Source organism: Asterias amurensis, chromosome 14 (genome assembly GCF_032118995.1).
Source record: "Asterias amurensis chromosome 14, ASM3211899v1".
Lineage (NCBI taxonomy): Eukaryota > Metazoa > Echinodermata > Asteroidea > Forcipulatida > Asteriidae > Asterias > Asterias amurensis.
Window position 1 is genome coordinate 17,668,783 of NC_092661.1, and position 20,243 is coordinate 17,689,025.

The 20,243-nt window shown below is 40.5% G+C and overlaps 1 protein-coding gene across 1 annotated transcript in view; it reads right to left on the bottom strand.

The window, feature by feature from the left end:
* The window catches only part of LOC139946795 (midasin-like), a 96,196-nt gene that overhangs the window by 16,589 nt on the left and 59,364 nt on the right, over positions 1-20,243 (bottom strand). The window contains exons 59-80 of the mRNA XM_071944495.1: positions 19,364-19,622; positions 18,701-18,980; positions 17,603-17,835; positions 16,752-16,847; positions 15,994-16,088; positions 13,902-14,191; positions 12,897-13,006; positions 12,420-12,524; positions 11,427-11,561; positions 10,603-10,765; positions 10,326-10,375; positions 9,533-9,629; positions 8,959-9,073; positions 7,657-7,765; positions 6,668-6,783; positions 5,502-5,790; positions 5,125-5,213; positions 3,238-3,473; positions 2,668-2,823; positions 1,813-1,979; positions 731-892; positions 121-258 (exon numbers count right to left, since the gene is read on the bottom strand). Coding sequence (XP_071800596.1) covers positions 121-258; positions 731-892; positions 1,813-1,979; positions 2,668-2,823; positions 3,238-3,473; positions 5,125-5,213; positions 5,502-5,790; positions 6,668-6,783; positions 7,657-7,765; positions 8,959-9,073; positions 9,533-9,629; positions 10,326-10,375; positions 10,603-10,765; positions 11,427-11,561; positions 12,420-12,524; positions 12,897-13,006; positions 13,902-14,191; positions 15,994-16,088; positions 16,752-16,847; positions 17,603-17,835; positions 18,701-18,980; positions 19,364-19,622 — 3,490 coding nt within the window. The remainder of the gene's footprint in view (positions 1-120; positions 259-730; positions 893-1,812; positions 1,980-2,667; positions 2,824-3,237; positions 3,474-5,124; positions 5,214-5,501; positions 5,791-6,667; positions 6,784-7,656; positions 7,766-8,958; positions 9,074-9,532; positions 9,630-10,325; positions 10,376-10,602; positions 10,766-11,426; positions 11,562-12,419; positions 12,525-12,896; positions 13,007-13,901; positions 14,192-15,993; positions 16,089-16,751; positions 16,848-17,602; positions 17,836-18,700; positions 18,981-19,363; positions 19,623-20,243) is intronic.

Below are 20,243 nucleotides of genomic sequence, written 5' to 3' on the forward strand. Positions count from 1 at the left end.
CTCATCTAGGACCAAGAGATGACTCGTCTAGGACCATGAGATGACTCATCTCGGCCCATGAAATGACTCATCTAGGGTTCCAAAAAAACAATCAGCAGATGAGAGAATCTGCCTTCTTACCTGGTCCTCGTTCTCAATCTGATCGCTCACATCCTTCATGCCCTCGCCTTCCCCGATACCTCCTTCTTCGATGTCTTGGAAGTCCGTTGCACCCTCTCCGCCCAACTCATCGGAGAACTCCGCTGGTAAACAAAAACCCTGAGGAATGTGCACAAAAGAAAACAAACTAACTTGAAAATGCACGTGGGTTTCACAAAAAGGTGGACATGGAGATAACAGTGGCTTGGGACCTCCAACAATATTTTCGGACTACTTTGGTAACACACGATTTTAAACATTTTTTAAACATTGTCTTACGCTCCACAAGACAAGTAGGTGAACATTGAAATGTGAATGGCGTTTCTTCTTGAAACTGGTTGTCTGTAAGTTGCCTCGTGTGACATAGCCATAACATGCAGGTAGACATAATCATGGTTCATGTGCAGATAACCTAATACTAATATCATAAATATCCATTTTTCTCAATGTCTCTTCTCTCCAAAAGCATTTACAAAAATATAGAGAACATGTACTAAAGAGGATCAGCCAAAAGTTGTTAGACCCCTAATAATTGGTTGTATATGATGGGTTTAGAAAATTTCAAATGCAAGTCATTAACTTTCTCCGTTACCTTTCCAGCAAGTTCGGTGAAAATCCCTAGCAGTACGGACAGCAATTTACACGTCGTGCGATGACATGCAACAGACTGGTTCAGAGTGAATGATACCAGGCCTAAGTACTGATGAAGTACAGGTACCAGCCTTAGGATGAGCATAACACAGCTGTTGAATTCCTGGGGAAAAAAAAGAACATCACACAAAGGATTGAAATATCATTCTTGCACTTACTGAGTTCCAACATTTGGACCAGGGTCCGATTTCACAAAGAGCTAAGATTGATCTTAACCATGTTAACGGCAAATCAATACTAGTTGCTTAGTTATACCCCCATCACACCAAACTCATTCTCACTACGTTCTGAAAGAATGTAGTCTTGGTGCAAGGCGATAGTAATGTGCGCCGCGAGGAGGGAGCGAGCGGGGGATAGTTATACCACCATCACACTGAACTCGTTCTCACTACATGTACGTTCTGAACAATGTAGTCTTTGTGCAAGGCGGCAATAATGTGCGCGGCGAGGAGGGAGCGAGCGGGGGATAGTTATAACACCATCACACTGAACTCGTTCTCACTACATGTACGTTCTGAACAATGTAGTCTTTGTGCAAGGCGACAGTAATGTGCGCGGCGAGGAGGGAGCGAGCAAGGGAATAGCGATATAGTGATAGTGTGAACAACAACGTCTTGCACCGAGACTACATTTTTCAGAACGCAGTGAGAATGAGTTCAGTGTGGTTGTGACAATACAAATAACTATGGTAATACTGACAATTTGTCTTGAGATGAATTTTTATTGCTTTGAGAAATCGAGCCCAGGACCTGCTTAACTGTGTGTCTTGGTTGCCTTCACGGGTTAAAGCAATGTACGTGGAAGAAAAGTGGTCAGTAAAATGCACGACACTCGCATGGTTTATCTTCCTTGGCCCCAACTCCAATAAGCTGAAAAGGACAACAATTCGCAAAGCAAAAAGAAATCCTGCTTAAAATAGACAAACTATCAACCAAAATGCCATAGACTTTACAATATGATGACCGGTATCCTTCTTATATTTTGCTTAGCAAAGAAACTCATTAATCAAACTTCATTTCCTACCCGTATTTCTCTGACTGATTGGCATCGATCACGTGTTTCTTTCAGGTCTTGAAGCAACGACCCCGTGACCTTTGACATGTGACCAAGGTCGAGGGTCACAACATCCGTGCTGAGAGCAGAGCTGAGATGCTTGACAAGATGTCCTTCCTGAAGGTCAAAAAACTCTTCTGAAAAAGAAAGAAAGAAAAATGATATTAAAAATGTCTTTGTTATCAAAACTTTGTTACAGCTATTGAGTAAAACGACACTTGTAGCTTTAGGATCAGTGTAGCGTTACACTGAAAGCTGAAGTTCCTCTGCTGAACAGAAACACAGACACTTTCATTGGGGGTGGGCATTGCACATAACAAACTGTTCAGTTGTTTCATGACTGGGACTCGAACCCCCACTCTGCCGAACAGAAACACCAGAGCTTGAGTTCGTGCACTTACCCGCTCAGCCACGACACCCCGACTAAACCAGACATTTTCATTGTTGGTGGGCATTGCACACATCAAACTTTTCATTTGTGCCATGACCGGGACTCGAGCCCACACTCCGCTGAACAGAAACGCCAGAGTTTGAGTTCGGTGCTCTTATCCGCTCGGCCACGACACCTCATAATACACTGATTGTGAGTGGGGAGGAGTAGGTATAGTGTACACATTAAAACGGACCTATAACAAAAGAGGGCAATAGTGTCCATGGTTCAGGAAAGGCCCACAGTTGGAAAATGTGTGTACACAGTGTACACAACCAATGGGAGCTGATGCAAAAAAGGTTAGAGTACAAACAAAAGAGGGACATTAGGAGGTTCACGGTTGCAGGTGTATACACACTTGTGTGAGTGGGGGACTTTAAACCTGTAGTCATTACCTTGGTCTTCTTCCTTGTCATCAGCTTCTTGGTGACCCTCATCAATGTTGTCTCGTTCTTTAGTTTGCGCCTTCACCAAGCTCTGAACAACTAATAAGATACTGGCTAGAAGGGACTCACTTCTGCTTTCAAATTCTGCCAAGAGCTTAGATGAACCTGATGAGTTAAACACGAAAAAAGAACTGATAGCGCTACAGCAATCTTACACAATTCCTCAGTTTGGTCTCGACATTTCAAATAGTATACTCGGCTTGTCAACAGTATATCTGTTGAGGGTTCTGTTCAATTATATCTTACTAATACAATCGAACGGTTCCAAAAACTAAAGGTATATTTTCCTGTAAGTTTCCATCCCAAGAACCAATTTGCATGCTAATTTATTCTATAGACCTTTATCACGGTGTGGCCATCTTGATTTTACTCCATTCTAACTCATTGTACCCAAACTGAGGCTGTAAGAAATAATAGTCTGGTGCCATGTTTGCGCAAAGAATGTTAGCATTCATCACTGTTATGGAAACAGGGAGCATGACCAAGTTAAGGACAGCGTGATAAAGGTCTATTCCTTACCTGTCTGCATCTCGTCCTGACCTGCATCCTCCTCAATGCAACAAACAGTCCAGCGTTTCCAGTGACCATACTCCAGCAGCATCTTGAGAAGCCGTTCTCTAGCGGAGATCAGCGAGGTTGCAAGGCTAGATTTACCCACACCTTGAGGGAGGCTGAACAGCTGCTCAACATCCGATAGAATCTCCGAAATTAATTGGAGCTCCTCGACAGACTCGTCCAGGAGTTCAACATCACTCCTGTAGAAACCAATTCACACGATAAAGTTTATACTTAATCATTCTTTAGTCAAGAACACCTTGGATCCTTCCCACCCAAATGTGCATCCCTGAAGCGCTACTTAAGCTCCACCACCACTACTAGTCCAGCTGTCTCCTGAAGACGAGCAGAGTATATGTTCAAGACGTCGAGACCACACCTGCTCTTCTCAGAGCCAACACTCCCAAAAAGAGATTTGAACATGGTTGTACCCGTAAGTTTACTATTTATTAATAGTTTTCGGCCTATTTATCCACCCCATGCAAAGCTTCAAGCAATATACATACATTTTTTTTTCATTAAAAACAATCAATCAAAGAATTTAACCCAACCAAGGTCAAGGTTTTGACTATAAAGCTAAAGCACATGCAGAGGGTATACAAGACAAACAATATCAAAATTACAGATAAAAAAGGTGTACACGTAATACTTCCCTAAAAACATCAAAACTTATCATCAAAATTATCAGTAAGATATAAAATATTGGAACTGTAATCAAAGTAACTTGGGGTCAAAAAAAAAAAAATTGACTAGAGCAGAATTTGAACCATCGACCTCCGCATTAGTGTGCCAGCACTCTCTCAACTGGGCTATCAACCCCAAAGTTTGCAGTTTCCCTAATCTTTGTTTTGACTGGCACCCATGAAAACAAATATTGACAAATTAGGGAGACCACCAACATAGGGCTTGATAGCTCAGTTGGTAGAGCACCGGCACGTTAATCTGGAGGTCGCTGGTTCAAATCCCGCTCTAGTCAATTTTTCTTTGTTCAACCCCACAGCATTTAAAGTTTCCCTTGTGGATTATTACTTGATATTTATAATATGGTTTGAGGGTCAACAGTCGATATTGGCTCCCTGAGGTCAGGAAAGTTGACAAGTTTTAGGGAACTAGTTTTTCAACTTCAACTCAATCTGGAAGCTAATAATTGGCTATCCAACCGATATTTTAGAGGGAGGAAGATCGGAGTGTTCACAGAAAACTTTGGAGGCACGGGAGAAAACCAACGCACAACTCTACTCGAGCCGGGAAGTGAACCAGGGCCATGATGGTGAGAGAGGTACATGTAAGCATTTTACACTTCGCATCATGACGAGGATTTTGAAGGGATCTGAGAAGGTTAGGGTTAAAGGAACTGGACACTAATTATTCCAAATAATTTTTAGCATAAAAACGAGTCACTCTGAAGTAACGTAGTTTTTGAGAAAGGAGCAATTTCTCAGTAAAATATTTTAATTTGATTTTGAGACCTCAGACCTAGATTTTGAGGTCTCGAAATCAAGCATCTGAAAGCACACAAGGGTGTTTTTTTTCTTCCATAATATTATCTCGCAACTTCAACGACCAATGGAGTTCAAATTTTCACAGGTTTGTGATTTTGTGCATATGTTGAGACACACCAAGTGAGAAAACTGGTCTTTGATAACTACCAAAGGTGTCCAGCCGTCGATTTCACCAATCGTTTTCTAACTTAGGATCAATCTTAGGACTTAGGACGGGTTCAGTTCCGTATCAAAATACGTAGGACATATTGAACCCAACCTAAATTAGGACAAGTTACTCGTCCTAACTCGAGTTAGGAATAATCCTAGCGTTTCGTGAAATCGGCTGCTGTGTCTTTAAATCACTCACCAAAACATAAGTTGCAAGTCCTGATTAGTGATGAGGTTGGCTCTTGGTAGGACCTTCTGGCTAATAGTCTCTAGGACAGTCTGACATTCCTAAAAAAAAAAAGAAGTAATAAAATAAATTTTTCAATTCAACATCATTTATTTCCATTTCACATATCTCATGTGTCGGTGTCCCAGGGAAATCTCTCTGCCAGAGATTCGGTCTCCCGATGGAAAATTAGGTGCGTACTCCCCGTTCCTAGGCATTCTCTGCCTACACGGCTAGCGCAAATGATCGGCGCTTGCATGAAGTGGAGAACGGTGATCGTAAGCACAGAATTCAGCAGTAAGCAGACCCATGAAATTGGGCCCTGTTTACAAGGTACTCCGTATAGTTACCTGCAGTTTGTTTCTTGTTTCTACCCACTGTGAATCCCCCTTCCTGATGGTATCTAACGTAGCAAGGTGTTCCTGTGGTAACGGGGACAACACATCCGTTGCTTCTCCGTTCCTCTCTGGACAGGCGTCCAGGAGCATTCCATATTGGAGAGTAGTTTCTCTGATGTAGTCGACGAGTCCCTTCAACGTTGTTACCCATGATGCTGTACTCTGTTGAGGGGGTATCAACGGATTGTTGCCATGGCAATCGGTCGTTGGCTTCAGCTGCTGCAACTGGTACAGGAAACTTCTGCAATTTTAAAACAACAAAAAAGTAGACAATGCAAGAGTGGTTTGCTGGTGTAATAAGAGTCCAAATTGGTGATCAGATGGTTGATTGTGTACATGTACATGTACATCTACATTTACATGTACATGTATGTACAGTATACAGGATTAAAACAGTTCCAAAAACCAAAGGTATACATTGCCAACCTTCGGTAATTGTCAAAGACCAGTCTTCTCACTTGGTGTTTCTCAACATATGCCTAAAATAACAAACTTGTATTTTTGTTTCACTCAATTGGTCGTCGAAGTTGCGAGAGAATAATGGAAGAAAAAACACCCTTATCGCACAAGTTGTGTGCTTTCAGATGCCTTGAATTTGAGACCCCAGCGGAGGTCTCGATTTTAATTAAAATAGTTTAGTGAGGAATTCTCAAAAACTAGGATACTTTAGAGGGAGCCGTTTCTCACAATGTTTTATACTACCAACAGCTCTACGTTGCTATTTACCAAGTAAGTTTTTATGCTAACAGTTATTTTGAGTAATTACCAATAGTGTCCAGTGCCTTTAAGGAACAAGTCCATTAGGAATACATGTAATAGTGCTCTAGTATAACAGGGAGCTAACCTATTTCTGATTACAGATAAACCAAGCCCTGTGCCCAGTTTCATAGAGCTGCTTAAGCAGAAAATATTACATAACAACTTCCTGCTTAGCAGAAATGAGCGGGATACCAGTCACAAATTGCACATGTGACATGATATTTTGGCTGGTAACCATATTCTGGTAAGCATAGTTATTTAGTGCTTAGCCACTTTTTGTGCTTAGGCAGCTCTGTGAAATCAGGCTCTGATAAGTAAAGCACTTTGTGAATGTTAGGAGAAGGCACTTGAATACTGACCTTGTATCCACTATTCCTTGGGTGATGTCAGTGATTTGACGTCTCTGTGAGGCAGCCAACTGAGAAAGATGCTCAGTGAATCCTTTGCAACGTTCAATATTACCAACACCCAACTCCTGTAATACAAGCCACACAAAATACATTCAAATTATTAATGCAGGTGTTACAAAAAAATTCCCATGGGCAAACAATGGGTACATGCCTACAATCCACTGGATCTAGAATGTTCCGCTGGACGGCATGATAAGGGAGCTTTTGTTTTAGACGACGGATGGTTCTGCGTCGGTTAGTAGTTTTCAGCCAAACATTGTTGTCCCACATCATTAGGTAGCTTTCGTTTTAGCTGATTAGTTGATTTCCTCTTTTTCTTTTCAAAACAGTGCCATAGAAAAATGAAAAACACTGTACAAAAGTTAAGTGTGATTGGCCATTTCCTCTCTTTTTGCAATTAGAAAGTTGCAAGTCTGCAATCTACATGTAAGCTACATTTGCTTAAAGGATTTGGGTACTTTTTGTAACACAAATTACAATGGCCACCGATTTACATTAAACTTACACCGTTTGAAGATAATGATAGTAGAAAGCATACCTTAAAATATTAATTGCTGAGGTGCTGTAGTTTTTAAGAAATGAGTAAAACAATGTCATGAAAATTTGTTTTTACATGCTAAAATAATTTTCGTCTCATGATCACTGAGACAAAAATTATTTCATGACATTGTTTTACTAATTTCTCAAAAGTACAGCACCTCAGCAAGTAATACTTTAAAGGAAGCTTTCTACGATCATTATCTTCAAACTGTGTAAAGTTGAATGTAAATCTGTGGACTTTGTGTTTTTTGGTCTACAAAAAGTACCCAGACCCTTTAAATACAAGGTTTATGTTTTGTGTACCTGTAAAGTTTGCTGTTTTTATATAGCAGCATGGACATAAATATGAAGTTGCTATGGATTTGAAAGTATCTTTTAATACAGTACACCTACAGTACCTTTGATGGTACAGCAAGAGCCATCTGCAAAGCTGCCCTTCTAGCGATGGACTTGACAAAATGACCCTGGCATCCTTCCCACAGTCTAACCATCTCTGATTGGTTCAAGCTGCAAAAAAATCAGAAAAAAAATCAGTTATATTCATTTTTTCCCCCTCAAAACCTCAAACAATGGAGAGGATAAAAAGATTTATAAAAATAACACCAAATAACAGTATCAGGGATATTAACATGAAAATAAAGAAACAGGAAATTTGGTTGGTAATCCTGTTTTTATCAATGAAGAAATTTCATGCTAAGCAAAATTTGTGCTTAGCAGCTCTATGAAATTGTGACCTGTTTAGCAAAATATAAGAATTGTATGAGTTTTGAAGACCTTCCAGGTGGATGTGTTGTTATATGCAGGACTAGCATTTGAAGAGTAGACAAAACTGGTTATAATAATAGGCTCTAATTTACAGTGTTTTTTTAATTTTGTTTGTCCTTCCTCCATGTTTGCCTATTGCGTGTTTTCTGGAGTTGTTGTTATTGTTTCTTCTGTTTTGCAAAAGAAAAAAACAGGAAATAAAAAAAAGAGAAACAAAATTGTTTATCCTTGCAGGACTCTTTCTAGCCATTAGTAATTTGCTATGCTCAGTGACATTTGCAGATTTTAAAGCCTCATCATTTTTTTGTTACAGATGGTATCCTACAGAGATAGATAAATAAAAGCCCATGATCTGGGATTACAAAATTCGCCCTGACATTTCAATCAAATGAAATTTAAGTAACTTTTCCCATCCATTTTGGATGAAAATTTGAAAGCGATTAAAACAAATAATACAAAAAATATAATAATAAAACTAATTACTATTATCTTGACCTTTTGGGAGAGTAGAAATCTAATCTTTCAGCAAATTTAGACAATAGCTGTAATTAAAGCAGCTATTGTCTCTGAATAATAATAATAATTTAGGGGCTAATCATCCTTACTTGAAGCTATAGCTGAATTGCAAAGGATGCGACTACAACATGTTCGAGAAGCATGCAAGGGCGCCTTCAGCTGCCAGCCACATCAACCCATTATGACCACGGAGCACAGCCAAGATCGAAAGTGTTTGATTTTTCTTGAGGGAGAAAACCGGATGGTCTGGAAAAAAAACCCTCGTGGCACAGCAGAGAACCAATGCACAACTCAACTCACATATGGCCCCTGGCCAGGAATCAAACCGGGGGTCACCTTGGCGAGAGGCGAGCGCTTTACGCACAAGCTATATTGAATGGTTCAATATAGACACAGTAGTTTATTATTTGAGTACTTACTCCATGCCTTCCTCTTTTGTATCTAGTGCAACAGCAAGATCAATCGGTGGCACCATCAAAGCCTCATTCTGATTGGATGTCACGACTACAGCAAGCCCTTTCCTGTATGAGAGACCTGTCATGATTGGACAAAATCATAAGTATTTTTAACTATTTTCTTTTCATGAGAAAAAAAGAGAATAAGACAGAAGACATAAGACACAAGAAACTTTAAACCCCAAAAAGAAGAAATTACATTGCTCGCACAAGTTAAAAAAGCACTACAAATATCAAAAAGTTTCAAAAGGCACATACAAATACATTAGCTGTGGCAAAATGTTTATCAACCGAATGGCAAGATGTTTCGACCCTTGCAGAGTCTGTCTCGAAGAGTCACATATATTAGTCACATGATATTAATTGGTCAGACAGTAGGAGGGTTGACTGCATACTGTGTTCATAACCTGATACCGCACTGCAGGCTGTCATAGTGAATTCAGAATCATTCAAAACCATGTGGATGATATTGACTAGTCAAACAGAAGGAGGGTTAATGTACTCTAGTTCAAATACAAGGTCAGAGGTCATGCTTTACCGATAGTGGTGAGATATCTGAAGAGATCAGCTAGGGCCTTCCTCTTTCGTTGTTGGATCCGACGAATCTGGGACTTCTGTTTCTCTTTATCTGCGTCCTGTAATAAATACAACATCAAATAATAAAAATAATAATAATAATTTGGGGGGCTAATCATCCTTACTCACAGCTAAGAGCTGAATTGGGAAGGACGCGGCTATAACATGTTCGAGAAGCAGGCATGCAAGGGCACCATTGGCTGTCAGCCACATCAACCCATTATGACCACGGAGCACAGCTAAGATCGAAAGTGTTTGATTTTTCCCTAGTGAGGAAAACCCTGGATGGTCTGAACAAAAACTTTGTGGCACAGCAGAGAAGAAACGCACAACTCAACTTACATACGATCCTGTTTGGGAATCGAACCGGGGTCACCTTGGTGAGAGGCGAGCGCTTTACGCACAAGCCGACCATGCCAAATGTACACACTATCTCAGATAGCTGTCAGCATTTCTTATTATACAACCAGGGATGTGATAGGCATTTGAAAAAAAACCTGAACTATAATGAGCGCAAACATAAAAGCTTACAAGCACAAAGCTTTGACGTCATTCCAGGGGCTCACCCAGGTTAGCCTCAGTGCCCTGCTTTTGGAGTGGGTCACTTGGGGGTGACCCGAGGTGCATGACGTCACCACGAGAGGGCGAGTGTGACCGTTCGATTAGCTCATGGCAGGGGCTCACCCAAGTGAGCACCGCAGGGTAGACCCAGGGAAGCTAATCGAACGCATCCATAAAAAGACAGAATCATTTACCTTTGTGACATCCAGACCCTGCAGTTCCTTCACCCCAGATACAATTTCACCTTAGAAAATAAAAACAATTAGGGAAATCTCAATTAATGACTTGGAACACCAAGTTGATCAGAGCCCAATTTCATTGGCTTCATTGGATTTATGTGAATATCATCAAGTCAACAACTTAAAGTGGCTTTGACATAAAACAAAAATATGCATAAATCCAATGTAGCCAATAACATTCTTACACTTTCCCTTTAAGGTCATTGGATGATTCTAGATCGGCTTTTGTTACCTGTCAATTCGTCCACAGCAGTTGTCAGAGCCGGGTATGGGCACTTCTTGAAGAAAGAACGGCACAGTTTGGTCATCCGTGGCAGGAGACTAGACAGCCTTGCATGTAATGAACTGTCACTCTTCAAAATGGTGGCAGAAGGTGGGATATCGCCAATGTAGCTCTGTCAATGCAAAATGAAGTTTAACAGTTCATTAATAAACTGTGCAAGTCTTGCAGGTAATCGAACATCGGGACCCGTCTGTGATCTCTGGGGACTACACAAAGGCTATTCAAATACCACTTATGGATTTGTACCTTACTCTAGGACATAAGGTCACAACAGGGACTTAAAACATCAACTCAGAAAACATGAGTCTAGTGCATTTTGCAGCTCGGTCAAAACGTGAGTTTGTATAGCAACACAGGCCTTGAACCTCTTCTTGAAAGGGCACAGCAGTTTCTCTCTGGTAAGGGGCAATTGTATTTGGAACTTTGCAAAGGGCACCACCGCAAAAGCACATGGCAAACTTTATTAGTCATCCAAAACAGATGAGCACAAATAATAATAATAATAATGAAAACTTATAAAGCGCACAACTCCAGAAAAGTGCTCATGGCGCTAAATACAAACAATAACATTAACATTATATACAATAACAAAAATTAAAACACAAGCCTACATGTAAGTTGAGAAGAAATCTAGAACATGTGGTACAGAATACAATACAAATGCAATATTTAACAAACATCAAAAGGTAACACAAAATGCATATCATTGTAGCCTAGTCAGTAATGACAGCCCGTGATATTTGCTTGGATTGGTCTACAGCTTCTAATCTCACCTTGTATACCTCGGGGGTTAGAAACTCTTTGTAGGTCCTTGAACTAGTACCTAGACTCTCTCCAGCTGAAATCTCTTCCTTCTCTGCTATTTGACTGTCTGTGAAGACACACTTTGATGGTTCCCTCAGCTCAGTCTGGTGCCAGAAGAAAACAAACATGAGCCGATTATTCACAGGAGAATGTTAAGGGGATACTACTAGGTTCATCAGCCTTTTGAGGTATTGACATTATCAATACTATTAAGACATTATCTTTGAATTTTTTAATCTTTTTTATTGCTTTTTCTGTGGTATGATATTGTTGATTGTCTCGTATTAGTGTATCTCATTGTTTGTATTTTTGTCGTTCTTATTGTCTTATGTAATTTTGCTGTATTTTGCTTATCTCTTTTTAGCTTAATGTTTAAGACGATCAGAGCATGTTGATCCACATGTTGAGTTATCAAACCATCAGTTCTTCTCAGCACCAGCACTACTTTGAAGAGATTTAGGCACATGGTTTCACCACAAACCTCATTTGATCAAAAACAAATTCCCTGCTAACCTCAGAAACCCGCTTGACGGAAGCACGGAATTCTGCTTCCATAAGCACCGATTCTTTGCTTAGGGTAAGCAGAGCCATGAAATTTGGCCCAGAAGTTTTTGCCATTCCAGCCATGGCGAAGACAATGTCGTTAATTTAGACTCGGCCTAGCATTACTATAATGCTACTTAATGTTTTTTTTTATTGCTGGATTCGGGCTACCGCCAGCAGGGCTACACGAGGCTGCCTCGCCAGTGGTCACGCCCTAGTGGTTTATTGCGTAACTGTTATGTACCATACACGACACTTTACTCTGTAGTACATGGTAATTGTCGATATTTTTTATGGAAGTTTCGAAATAAATGTGTATTTGAATTGAAATTGAATTGAATGCTATATTGTAACATCAGTTCCAGGATGACTGAACATAGAATTGAGAAATATAAGAGTTACTTTTTTGAAGTCTGTACCTCAAATTTTTTACTGAACTTGTGCAGTGTCTTATGTGATTTTTCAACGGCCAGTTTAACCGACCAGAAGTTGATATCATTCCAGCGAGCGATCTTGACATAACCCTGAAGAAAATAAACAGATGAAAAAGACAACTTGTCAAAAGGTAAAATAATTAATAATAATATTGATTTATAGTGCGCACTTCTCCAGAAAGTTCAAGGCCCCCTACACATAAAGAAAACATTATACAACTGAAAATGAAGAACATAAAATACTTGTAGTTAAAATTAAACCCAAAGTAAGTCTATGTGAATAACAATAATAGTACAAACTTATCTAGCGCCTAATCCATCGAAAGCAATGCTCCATGACGCTTAATACAGAGAAACATTCAAAAACAAAATCCCTAAATAGATTAACAGAAGAAAAAAAACAAGGTATAACAAAAAGTTTAAAATCAGCAAAAAATTTCAAGTGAAATACTGCCCCATTACCTTCAATTCCTTCTCTATGGGGGCTCTACGGCTCTTGATCTCGGACTCCACTGCTGACAAGAACTGCTTGTAGTAACAATGAAGATTCCACAGAATACTTAAGAGCTCAACTGCAAAGTAATAATCAACAGCAAACCAACACTTTACTTTAAGAGCATTGAATTCAGGTTCTGGTGGTTAAGTCATCGGAGTGTGGGTTCGAATCCCTGCCATGACACTTGAGCAAGATACTTTGCTATTTTAAATGCTTCTCTTTAGTGTTGTGGGTAGACCAATTATAGTGGCAGGCTCTAAATCCAATTCCAAGTCCATCAAAGAAGAGTGGTTCAACAACATTATTCATGTTTACATATGGGGCCATCATTGCTGAAGTGCAATCTGGGGGAAATCTGTACTGGATGAAACAGTGTAGGGGGGGGGGAATTTGTTAGTTCTGGGTGGGCTCGCCCAGCACCACCCACCGTGGCTACAACATTGCTTCTCTTCACCCAGGGGTATAAATGAGTACCTGTGAGGGTAGAGGTTGATATTGTGTTTGAAAAAGCCTTCAGAGCGCCATAGCAGAGAAAGATTAAGGGAATAAAAGGGTAGCGACGAGGTTTTAAATCAAAGCTTTTCTGGTCACTCACAGGCCCTCGAGGGAATAGACGTACACTAGTTACCAAACTATGCCCGTCAATATGTGTTTTATAATACACCTCGGTCTAAAATGTGAAATAAGAACAGAAATCTGGGAAAAAATGAAGTTTTGTAGTTGCTGTTCACGGTTCACGTTAAGAGAGGGCGCTGTAACCAGGCACAGTTTTCAAAGACTAATGCCCAGCGGGCAGGCACTATTCCCGCAAAACACCCACGCGCCATCACTACACTCTAAATAAGTTCACCCCACATGACCATGTTTCAGCCAACCAGAATACAGAACAAGCAAGAGGTGTGTTATAATTAATATTAGGAATGATTTCTGGACTAGAATAAAACTTCTAAGCCTGTGATCGTCGTTCTCACGTTGTTTTGGGCTCCTCGGCTGCATCGCTGTCTGACAGTGGAATGAATAGAGCATCTGAAGCCTCGTTGGAAACTCCCCTAGGCTCGAGCCCTCCATGAACTGTTGCAGCGCAGCTATCACGCCCTCAACGCCTTCAACTCGGCCCTCAGTTCCACCTTGGCGGTCATCTTGATCAGTGGTTGCCTCTGAGCGGAGATGTGACTGGACGAGCTGATAGATATGAAACCACCACTTGGTGGCGCTCTGTTCCTGACGGTAGGCGACAGTGTCTAAGCAAGCAGACCAACACCTGGATACAAATCATAATTAACATTACAGGAAAATTACTTCACAATATCATTCTGCACTAATGCTAAAAAACAGTACCTGGATCTCAGACAAAAGTGCCAAATTTCACTAAAGCGCGCATACGTCCAAGTTGTATGTTTGCCCGTGACTAACTACACTACTTGTGCAATTAGGTGCGACAATGACGCAGTGATCGTGTAAGTGGTGAGGCATGTTTGTCTGACAGCTGGGTATTTTAAGCAAAAGTGAGCATAGTTTTATTGTGCTCAAAGACACTGGACACTATTGGTAATTGTCAAAGACCAGTCTTCTCACTAGGTGCATCTCAGCATATGCTTAAAATAACAAACCTGTGAAAATTTGAGCTCAATTGGTCATCGATAATAATGAAAGAAAAAACACCCTGGTCACACGAACTTAGTGCTTTCAGATGCTTGATTTCGAGACCTCAAAATCTAATTCTGAGGTGTCAAAATCAAATTCGTAAAAAATTACTTCTTTCTCAAAAACTACATTACTTCAGAGGGAGCCGTTTCTCACAATGTTTTATACTATCAACCTCTCCCCATTACTCATTACCAAGTAAGGTTTTATGCTAGTAATTATTTTGAGTAGTTACCAATAGTGTCCACTGCCTTTAAGCAGCTCTATGAAACTGGGCCCGGGATTTATTCTATTGTAAAGGACAGTCCTATTCTTTAACACTGTATTAGACACTGTGTGGACATGGGTAAGTCAACATAGTGTTTCAAAACCCTGCCTTGTGTAGACCTTGTGTGTTCATGACCGTGGAATTTACCAAACTCTTACTAACTTAGAATTACAATGTAATCTTAGAGCTTAGGATTCATGAGTTAAATTCCGTATCAATAAACGTTAGAACGCATTGAACCCATCCTAAGTTAGGATGACTTTTGGACGAGTTAGTCGTCCTAACTCAAGCTAAGATTAATCCTAGCATTTCCTGAAATCGGCTGCTGGTCCACACTGTTTACCCACTTCTACACTAGCCTTGCTCAAGGCAGTCGAATTATTCACTTCGAAAAAAGACCGCCGCTGTATAAAAACCCACCCGTATTCACTGTGCGTAAAACCCACCCGTATTCACTGTGCGTAACATCGCACGACACGATGCCCCCGTACACTATCCGCATGCGGAGGCCGTCAGGCCGACAGCCTTGTAGGATCTGTGTTGAAGCCACTGACCTCATTACTATAATAAGCAAAGAGTTCCCACGATCAGCTCATTACCATAATGCCCGCGAAAGACGAGACATGTTTACCTCACACACCACCACCACGGACGCATGATAGGGTCCAAAGGTCGTGGTAAGGGAAGTGCGTGATTGGACGTGAAAATGAATAATTCATTTGCTTCCCATCCTGTGTCGTCTGCAATTGGTCAGACGAAAGATTATCAATATTCATGAGCTGCATACAAGCATATCCTAGAGCCCCCCCAATTTCGTCCACTATTGGAATTTTTTCAATACAACACATTAAAACGGGAAGATACAGATCCGACAAGGCTGTCGGCCTGACGGCCTCCGCATGCGGTTAGTGGTGTACGAGTGCGATGACTTGTGTGAACAGTATTCGTGCGATGTGACAGTGTGTATACGGGTGGGTCATTCGGTGTGATCGCACACACCATGCACAGGGTATACGGCGGGTGGGTTTACAGCTGCGTCTTTTCGGAGCGAATAATGCGACTGCCTTGAGCAAGGCTACTTCTACACAAGATTTGCAAGTTCAGCAGCAACATGTATTTTGATTTTGATATGGTGATGGGTTACTACAGACCTGAGTTCCAGTTTGCGCCACTGAATGACCAAGTCTGTCAACTTCTCTAAATGATCACGGACTGAAACGGCACGGCTAGCGTTACTCTCCCATTCCTATGTAAGAGAAAGAAAAACAAATTATATTAATTTCAATCAATAAACGGTCAAATTTCAAACTAAAAGCCAGCAAGTTTTATAAGTTTCAATCTGAAGGCTCGCTGATAATGCAGATCATACCAATACAAATCCTCCAGAGAAATAAATCTGTCAAAAACTGTCAAGCAAAGGAAATAACATTTTTAAAGGCAGTGGACACTATTGGTAATTACTCAAAATAATTATCATCATAAAACCTCATTTGGTAATGAGTAATGGAGAGAGGTTGGTAGTATAAAACATTGTGAAAAACGGCTCCCTTTGAAGTGGAGTACTTTTCGAGAAAGAAGTTATTTTCCACGAATTTGATTTTGAGACCTCAGATTTAGAACTTGAGGTCTCGAAATCAAGCATCTGAAAGCACACAACTTCGTGTGACAAGGGTGTTTTTTCTTTCATTATTATCTCACAACTTCGACGACCAATTGAGCTCAAATTTTCACAGGTTTGTTATTTTATGCATATGTTGAGATACACCAACTGTGAAGACTAGACTTTGACATTTACCAATAGTGTCCACTGTCTTTAAAGACCCCACAAATCACAAACGCTTATTTTGATTGCTGCAATGCAATGCAGTCATGAATTAATGATAATGAATATAATTGAGTTCACACTTACCTGTGCCTTCTCCAGAAGGATCTCTAAGCCAGTGACAAACTTCATCAAGGGACTAGTGATTGGGAACTCCAATATTCGATCAATCAGCATCACCAACTACATGCACAAAAACACAACCAGTTTAACCACAACATTTCAACAGTATACACCTCTTTAATAATAATAATAATAGAAATAATAACAAAGACTTGTCATGTTCACATATCCACTCTGCTCGGTGTTCAAGGCGCAGTTAAAACCAAAAACAAAACAAACAAAAAACAGACACAACAGAACAAGTCCTTAAAAACCTGTGACATAAGATAAGTTTTGTGAAGGGATTTGAATTTTGTGGTAAAAAGACAAAATCTAAGATTAAGTGGTAGAGAGTTCCAGATTCAGATATGCAACTTTATAATTGCAAAAAAAGGAAAAGGCCGATCGCACTTTTGTGCAGTGTTTTTTTTAGTTTTCTATGGCATTGTTTTGAAAAAAAGAAGAGGAAATCAGCTGATAAGCTGAAAAATTGCATGTATTACAGCGTCACAGCTTCAGTTTTTGCCAACCAAGGTTGAAAAACTATGGAATGCCATAAATGCAAACCAAAACCAGATGGGCACAGTCTGTAACGAGGTTACACAAATATTCAAAAGTAGTGATGAGTTTGTTAGAAACAAAGTAATGAATCTATCAAGGCTTTACGTCATGCTTTCACATAACTTATTGCTTCAAATTCAGCGCGCCAAGATCATTGGCGTCGTTGCTTGGTCTTGAATTTCACCCTGAATCCTTTGCACACTGATCAAGTCTGGTCATGCGCATTGGGTACAAACCTATAGATTATTTCGTTTGTTTTGGCTCCTTATTTTCACCTGTTTGAGTGTGGGATGTTCTGGCCACTCCTCCATTAGCTCCGAGATGCGTGAATTGAATCCTTCGAGCAGTGGCCTGCACTGAACAGCTTCCTTAATGTTACCGTCATGGTAGATGTCGTATGGTTGTTGGCGCTCGATGTTACTGGATTTATCTGACTGAGTGAGGGCGCTATACAGACTGTGACTCATCAGAAGATGGGCACCTATGAGTTTACTATCCAATGACGATTCTGTAGGAAAAATAAATTATGATTAGAGGTTGGGATTTGAGCCACCGACCTCCAACTGAGCTATCTAGCCCTATGTTGGCGGTCTCCCTATTTTTGTAAATATTTTGTCTCCCTCATTTGTCAAATTATATAAATTTCGGTTGGACCAAGAAAAATTGATGTGAGTGGGACTAGCCGGTGCTTTACCAAGCTAAGCCCTAATTTTGACCTGTCGAGTTGTCATTGTGGTTTCTGACTTGAAATACTAGTCACGTTTATTTCCACTAAAAAATTTCCACAATATTACAGAACTACATTGTAATCCAAACATGTATATATATGAAAGACAGAAAAAGAATGAACTAGCGGGAAGCGCGTCGAGGCAAGGCCCAAAATAAATGCTTAAATTTATAAACAACACAAATACTACATGGAGTCTTTTTTTGTTCAATTGTAAACAGTTTAAAGACACTAGACACTATTGGTAATTGTCAAAGACCAGTCTCCTCACTTTGTGTATCTCAACATACATGTATGCATAAAATAACTAACCTGTGAAAATTTAAGCTCAATCGATTGTCCAACTTGCGAGATAATAATGAGAAAAAAAACAACCTTGTCACACGCCGTTGTGTGCTTTCAGATGCTTGATTTCGAGACCTCAAATTCTAAATCTGAGGTCTCAAAATCAAATTCGTGGAAAATTGTTTCTTTCTCGAAAACTACGTTACTTCAGAGGGAGCCGTTTCTCACAATGTTTTATACCATCAACAGCTCCCCATTACTCGTTACCAAATAAGGTTTCATGCTAATAATTATTTTGAGTAATTACCAGTAGTGTCCACTGCCTTTAACTAGTAATACCAACAGTTTGACAAATACCAACCCATAAACGGTAGAACCTTATCATACAGCTGTACCATCGTAGCATAACTATTTTCTTGTACTTCTCTATACGGCCTTTCATCTATGTGGTTGCTATGAGAATGGATCCGGATCCAACCGGTCTGGACCAGTTCCGTGAATAGTTCTCGATGGATGGAATAGACTTGGTGCATTTGTTGTTGACTGAGTTGGGGTGTGGTTGCACTGGTCTCGTCAGGCTCTTCATTTTCAGCATCAGGTATTCTCTCTAGGCTTGGCTCGGCCACAATGTCGGCAAAATCCTGAAATTAAATAACGCAGGGTCTACCTTCTGTCAGGGATTGCGTTCACATAAATGTCTTTTTTTTTTAACACCCATTTTAGACAGGCGCTCTAAAGTTGCGCCAAGCCAAATTCTGAATTAAGTACATGTAAAGTTCGACGTCTGAAACAGTTAGGAGCGACTGGACGCGCTAGACTGCAATCGACTGTTGCAGTTATACGAAACGACTCTGGAGCGCATTGGTTTCAGATGTCGATCTTGTCATTAACCAAGCCAATGTTAATGCTATCTTAAGTTCGCCTGTCCGAAACCAAAATTTATGTGGGTCGACCTAGAGTCTCTCCTAATCTATTTGGTTCTGTCTGAAACGGGTGTAAGATATTTGCCCTTCTGAACTCTCACCGTCTCAAAAGATGGAAAACTCTGCCTGAATTCTTTCTCTTCTCTTTGCTCATCCGTCAGTCCATCACCGTGTGTCTTAGCCTTGAACTTATACAGCGAGGCTGCCTCCTCCTCCTTACGCTTGGCAGCATCCTGAGCTTGCCTCCAGGAGACAACGATGCGGTCCAAGACGGAGAAGATATCTATGCAGGTGTCAGAGGCGAGATGGCCAGCAAGAAAGGCTTTGTTGCGGGAATGCACCAAGGACAGTAGTAGCAAGCTTGAGTGAAAACGGGCAAAGAGGGAGTAATTTTTTATTATCGACATTAACGCAAATACTCGATACGCGCACATTAGGCGTGGCATGCACCTCATTCAACAATTAGCGCTTGCCTAATGGCTGTTTACAAAAAATTCTACAGCTGTTTTGGTCAACGAGTGTTGTGGCCGAGCAGTTAACAGCACTAGACTCAATCTCGGTGTTTTTGATCAGCAGAGTGTGTGCTTGAGTCCCCGGTTTTGATACCTGTGCCCTTTAGCGAGACACCTTCACCCAGGGGTATAAATGGGTACCTGCGAGGGTAGCAGTTGATTTTGTGTATGAAAAAGCCTATGGAGCGCTACAGTTGCCCAGGTTGTATTCTCCCCAGGGAGCTGAGAAAGATTAATAAGTGTTATTGGCCCAATGCCCAATGACCAGGGCACTAATGTAAAGCGCATCAAGACGGTTATTGTGAAATGCGCTATATAAGAACTAGTTATTATTATTAGTAATACGTAAAGTCCCATATGTTATAAAATGCATGTAAATGAACCAAGTTACCAAACCAAAAGAATAATCTGGTGCCTTGTTTGTGCAACGGGTATTAGCATTCATTACTGTTATTGGACACAGAGAACA